The sequence below is a fragment of the Neolamprologus multifasciatus genome, chromosome 10 (assembly GCF_963576455.1).
Source record: "Neolamprologus multifasciatus chromosome 10, fNeoMul1.2, whole genome shotgun sequence".
In the NCBI taxonomy this organism is placed as follows: domain Eukaryota; kingdom Metazoa; phylum Chordata; class Actinopteri; order Cichliformes; family Cichlidae; genus Neolamprologus; species Neolamprologus multifasciatus.
Window position 1 is genome coordinate 8,072,787 of NC_140448.1, and position 6,334 is coordinate 8,079,120.

At 38.7% G+C, this 6,334-nt stretch overlaps 1 protein-coding gene across 2 annotated transcripts; it reads right to left on the bottom strand.

Moving 5' to 3' along the window:
* Positions 1–46: 46 nt before the first annotated feature.
* gjb1a (gap junction protein beta 1a) lies at positions 47–3,658 on the bottom strand. Of its 2 annotated transcripts, none has more exons than XM_085175178.1 (2): positions 2,869–3,476; positions 47–1,442 (listed from the first exon to the last, which is right to left on the bottom strand). In XM_085175178.1, the coding sequence occupies exons 1-2, from the start codon at positions 3,035–3,037 to the stop codon at positions 706–708; spliced, it is 906 nt and encodes a 301-aa protein (XP_085031304.1). In that variant the 5' UTR covers positions 3,038–3,476; the 3' UTR covers positions 47–705. The 2 variants fall into 2 exon arrangements, with proteins under 2 accessions (XP_085031304.1, XP_085031305.1); XM_085175179.1 differs by lacking the exon at positions 2,869–3,476 and adding an exon at positions 3,505–3,658 and having other exon boundaries at positions 48–1,442.
* Between the last annotated feature and the right edge of the window lie 2,676 nt (positions 3,659–6,334).

Below are 6,334 nucleotides of genomic sequence, written 5' to 3' on the forward strand. Positions count from 1 at the left end.
TGTGTCAGAATAAATCCCCTTTAACCGAGTAGGTAAAAACAGCACAGTTAGTTTAAAGTCTGGTTGATTTTATTCTGTTGTGTATGGACAACATAGAAACATTCCACTTTCAAAATAATACATTTAAATAGAAATATCACCATGTTAAGAAAGCTTCACACAAAAAAATTGCAATTCAAGTTTTTTTTTCTATTACTGTCTTTCCAAGTGAAAGTATTGAACCACCAATTCAAATAATGTGACTGCCCCATTCAATACATATGAAATGCAACATGTTTACTACATGCATGTATTAGTATAATTTCACTCACATCAGTGTTTGTGATTATGTGTCACATAAATAACAAAATATTATTAATGACCATGCCCACAATACACTTTTCTCAACCAACTGGAAGTTTTGCTATGACTTTGGGCAGCTTTTATAGTTTCATTTCAAGATAAAGATTAAAACAAATCCATGATAGCTGAAGGCTGTAATGTGGTCAGTGGGAATATTGTTTTATTAAGTGTTTTTAACTGATCTGCAGTCAGACAAACACCAAGCTATCCATTATAACTAGAAATGTTTGTCGAAACATGAACTGCTGGCTTTCTGCATTTGAACCGGTGAAGTATTGCCATGATATAAACCTCACAAGTTTAATCAGTAGTTGTTACCTGAACGGTCACTTATATGTCCCCTTTGTGCTGCTGTGCATTTTGTTAGAATGAGCAAAGCTTTTGTTGGATCCAAGCCCCCATAGTCGAGTCTCCAGCATTGTGCAAATGCTTGCTGCAAGCCTTCCCCACCAAGAAGACCACCTCGGCAATGTTGAGTAGAATACAAACACCTGACACAGCCAACATGAACACGGTGAAGACAGTCTTCTCTGTGGGTCTCGACACAAAGCAGTCCACTGTGTTGGGACAAGGGTAGGAGTCGCACTTCACCAATCGGATCATCTTGTAACCAGGGTAGATCATATAAAACACATACATAAAAGTGACCTCAAAGATGATACGGAATAAAAGGCTGATGACGTATGTCCACCACAGGGCCCCTGTGATTTTCATTTTCTGTGTTTTTATCTGCTCCAGGTCTTTCGGGTTGGACCGGCCCGACAGTTTGTAGAGCCTCTTGTCAACATGACGCCGATGGGCAACGTGCATGGCTACCAGCAGGGCAGGAGTGGAGACCAGGATGAGCTGGAGTGCCCAGAGTCGAATGTGGGAGATGGGGAAGAAGTGGTCGTAGCAGACACTGTTGCAACCCGGCTGCTGCGTGTTGCAGGTGAAGCCAGACTTCTCGTCGCCCCACACGCTCTCGGCTGCAACCACAAGGACCAGGATGCGGAAAATGAAGAGCACGGAGAGCCAGATTCGACCGATGCCGGTGGAGTGGCGATTCACACCGCTAATGACAGCATAAAATGATGCCCAGTTCATCTTTGGTTCCGGGTCTGAAACAAACAAACACAAAAATCATATGATATCATTTTTTTGTAATTAAATTTTTTTATTGTAAAATAATTTTACTGCAAATCAACACAATAATGTAAAACAAACCATAAAATGATAAAAAAAAAATTATTAAAATATCTCTTTTTTATATTCATTTTTATATTTCTCTGCTTTTTCATGTGATTGCTTTGTTGTCTATTATATGTATGCTGCTATGACAAGAGTTTCTCTGATCTGATCTTATGATAATTCTTACTGTTTGAGATTAGACATTCAAATAAGACTGTCTTCTTTGCATGTAGCCATTCGGCAAAAATGAAGACTTCTTAAATCTAAAAAAAAAAGGCCTGCCAAGCTCTCACTTGGACAATTTGTTTCCAAAAAAGTAGAACCAAAAATCAGCAAGTGAAGCAATGCAAATGATATACAGTAAATCCCATGTGTAAGGCTGTACTCTGGAGAGTTGACCGATGCAAATTTACCCGGGATCAGTCCCCCTGTGTTTCTGTTCAGTATATCCTCCCTTTGCCCTGATGTATAAATTACTTCATCACATTAACTCCTCAGGACTTGCAGGACTCTTGCATGTTGAACCAAAATTCCCTTGAAGTTCCTAAAAATTTGCTTTATAAAAAATCACTAACAAATCCCATCTTGTGACATAACAGGCACAAAATTACTGGCCCTTTAGTACAAGTAAACTTCACAACAGCAGCTTCACGGAATAAATGATTTGATCCATTATTCGGTTAATTTTCTGAGTGAAAAAGCGCTTTAGGCTTTTTTTTTCTAAAAGCAGAAAATCTCCCCCCAGTTTCTGCTGTGAGGGTTGTTTGTACTTATTGCCTTCTGTGACATAAAACTGAATATATATGGATTATGAGAAAACAATTTGCACACATCATCATGCATCAGCTCTTTCTGAAGGTGTTAGAGTGACACTTAAGTTAAAACTATTGCTTGAAAATGATCAGGAAATATTATGTAAAAGATTATGCACATGAAAATGATCTATGCATCAAACTTAGAACGAGAAAAAAAAAACAACTTTAGATTAAAAAGGCAGGAAATATAACTCTAAAAATTCTCTAAAAGTTCTCCTGAATGTCAAAGTCAGACACAAAGGAGAACTTCAGTTTCACTTTTCAACAGCAAACTTAAAACTTAATAAACACAATACTGTCTTACTTATTCACTTTAAATAATAGCAACCTGCACACTTGACTTACATCAGAACACATGGTGCAGCCACACTTTGGCTGGACTTGGTAAATTAATAGTAATGAGTACATCACAGCTTTTGTTTTTTTTTTACGCCTATGATTCTTCTTAGGCTTAAATTGTAGCATGTTTGATCCCCTTGGTGTTGATCATTACTGATTGCTCTGTTATGTCTGAGTCTAGAGTAAATGTTGGAGTTGTTACCGGGCTCAGCTGGAGGTGTAAGAGGCATAGGAGGCAGCGTGGAGGACAATGTTGACCCGCTGGTGTGGCATGGATGTGAGTCCAGAGAAGGAAAAAAGCCTCTCTGCCCCCCTCTGCAGCTGGCAGCCCACTTAAGAGTGCAATACTGAGGTCTGGCACCATGTGTCATGTGACATGCTTTCACCAGTACCCTTGGTGTTGCATGCAAAATGAGCAACTGTAGCTGGATTAACAGACTCTTGGATAGTCGCCACTCACCGGCAGGAAAATCAGTTGTGCTCCTAAAGGACGTTGATAAGTTACATAGAAGGACTCGTCTGCTTCTTAGCTTAGAAGGTTTTAACACAATTCACTGATCAGGCAGATAGAAATAACTAACAAGGACTGCAAATAAATAATGTTATCTGATCATCACTTCTCGGACGAACTCTCAAAAAGAACATGTTTGGAAAAGAGTCTCATTTTCTTTTTTATCCTAATCATATCTTGTGAATATAGTGTGAAGTGACATTAACAGCTAAGCATGATCTGCCAATGAGCACAGAATAAATGAACACGCTGAAAAGAAACTATTTAAACTGTCCATCCGCGCAGCCACATGATGTAGGAACAAAGTCATCAATAAAATGAACTTACCTTAGCTCTGCTTTCAAATAAAGTGCATCCAGAAACATTTAAGTTAGCATCACCAGATCAGATGTTTTTTTTTTCCAGTCTTTGACTGTGAACAAGAGTATCAGAGCACCATGACTTTGCATTGCTAATGATTTCCCTCACACTAGCCACTGCCCTGCACTGGGGAGGTCATATGCCTCTGTGCAAAGAATTTGCATACAATAGCCCCATTTAGGCAGCGCAAACAAACAGCTTCAGAATTCAGATCAAACGTTTTAATTTCTGCCCAGCTGAAGAATCTGTGTGGGGACTGTGGTCTGTCATGTTGTCCTCAGTATGCTGCTGAGCAGAGGAAGTGGGGGACGGTTTTGACGTAATATGGAGTGTAACATAAAGGTCTTCAACAAAGAATGAGACTCAAAATCTAAAGATAAGAGGACAAGGGTTTGTTATCCTGAGAATCAGACTCTCATCTAGTGTTTCTTCTCGACCTTTACATCCTAATGCTCAACCACTGATTGAACCAGCCAATGACTCTTTACTGTGTACTCAAGGGAAACTGAATCCAGTTTGAGGCGTTTTCACAGATGGGGCAAAAACTGGCAACTTTTCGAACTGAGTAACTTTTTGAGCTCACTTCTTGTCTCAGTTAAAATCCAAAAGAGCTGATTTGAATATGACAAACTATTCATTATTCAGTCATTTTTACTAGTTTATAGTTGTTTTTAATCATTAGTGAGACAGCTGTTATATTTCATGACATCACTTGTTATCATTTGTCAGTATTAGGACCATTTAGTTGGCTATGATAACTAAAACAAACAAAGAGAAATGTATTGTCATGTATCTGCATTTCTGTGTCATAGTATGAGAGAAACTGTGGGTGAGCGACATCTTTAAAAACCTTGGCACCAAGGGAAAGACTCTGGGAATGTTGAAATGATGCTTAAACTGGCAAAAATAAACTTTAACCCTTGAATTCTAGTAAAAGTCACCCGAATGGATGTAGTTTTCAATTTTCCAATGGCCAGTCTACCTGTGCCATGCATCCAATTAAAACTGCATCAAATTTAACATGTTTTCTTTATCACATTAAATCTCCTTTTCCTTTCTAACCTTTACTCTGAACTTTCATTTGACCTTTTTTAGTGTCAGGAAATCTAGAAAGGTGCAATTTCTGACACATATTTTTGAGGCATATTAATATATCCCATAAGTAGTAGTTTTTCCCCCTTTACAATATGCTGTTGAAAGTACTGTGACTCCTAAAACTTGCAAAACTTGAAATATATACAGCCTTTTGACTTTTTGTTTTTAAGTCACTTCAGATTCAGTTCATTTCCGGGGGGGGGGGGGGGGGGGGGGGGGGGGGGGGGGGGGTTCATGTTTCAGTTTAGTTTTTCTTGTTTGAAAATGTTCTTTTTAATTATTATTGTATGAAGGGCATGCACAATTAGGAAAATCAGCAGAAGTATTACATTAAAAAACACAACTTTTTGAAAGCAGCTGTCTCGCTGTTTTGCAGACACCATATATATATTTGCAAAATGGTTTCAGAAATTTCCTTCAAAAGTCTAGCTGTTGTTTTCATTTTAGTTAGGTATGTCTGGCGTTCGGACCACACTCAAAGGATCAATACGCTACTATTAATTTCATGGACCTTGATTCCAACCAGATGTTACATGGTCTGTGTTCATGTCACAAAGCAGGAGACAGTCATCATGAACGGATCCTTTGCACATATTATAAATAACTCGGTTCTACTGTACTGCTGTATGTCTGTGAAGGTTCTCAGTCATCCAGGTCCTCGTAGTCAAAGGAGCTTGCAAAGAAAAGCGTCTGGACTTCTTTAAGGAATTCGCATGATAAGGTGGGGCCAGGTTTTACAATGAGCTCACCCGAAACCCTGGCTGATTGGGACCCACACCCAGTTTCACACCTTGGCTCAGGCGATTAGAGGATCATCAGGGGGTCCTTTTGTCCCTCTGTGGGGGGAAACTCCCACTAGGTTTAAATGTGGGACTCCACCATTTGACCTTAGAACTGAAGAAGCTTCTCGGATGAAAGGTGAAACGTCTTCAAGCAACTTAAAGAAGTCCAGACGCTTTTCTTTGCAAGCTCCTTTGACTACTGTACTGTTGATTTAAGTGGTTTTTCATTTCCACGCAGCTGCAGAGAGATTTCACGATGCTGTCTTGTAACCTCTACAAAGACTCCCGGTGTTGACATTAGAAACACAGGCTGTGACTCAGCTGAACTGCACATCAAGCAAAACCGATCAATCCCCAAAGACGCAGACACTAAATTCTGTGTACTTGTAATGCAACTGTAGGGTTTAATGTAACAAAGCACTGAAATTGTGCATGTGTGCATTAGCAAGCTTGCTTCAGTTGAATCTGGAGGCTGACATCTACAGGTCTTTAAGAGTTAGTGCAGCAGGATTAATAATTAACACGTAAGCAATGACACAGGATCATTTAGTTTAGTAAATGAAAAATAATGCCTCAACATTTCAAAAATTGAAAATTAATTTTAGGCAATTGGGCCTTTGCATTGTTAAACATTATAACATTAGATTGTTATATCTTAAACGTTAATGTAAAAAAGTAAACATAAAAAGCAGAGCATTGTACTGTGTACTTTATACGGCTCATTCATCTGCTGAGTATTTGTTTTTTTAACCGCCAGGACAATTCGTTTGATCTGGAGAAATAAACAATATACTGTGTCTAACTTGACAGCCTCGCAGAGTGTTTTTTGTTTCAAAATTATTACAAAAATGTTTGAATAATGAGAACAAGACAATTTTGTAAGAAATTTGTGCCATTGAAAGCTGCCGATGATTTCTTTA

What these genes read in the sequence shown, in the direction of transcription:
- gjb1a (XM_085175178.1), bottom strand. Translation starts at nt 3,037, where the DNA reads ATGACACATGGTGCCAGACCTCAGTATTGCACTCTTAAGTGGGCTGCC. An exon ending in TACACCTCCAGCTGAGCCCG is followed by an intron (nt 1,443 to 2,868) that starts GTAACAACTCCA and finishes TGTTTGTTTCAG; the next exon opens with ACCCGGAACCAAAGATGAAC.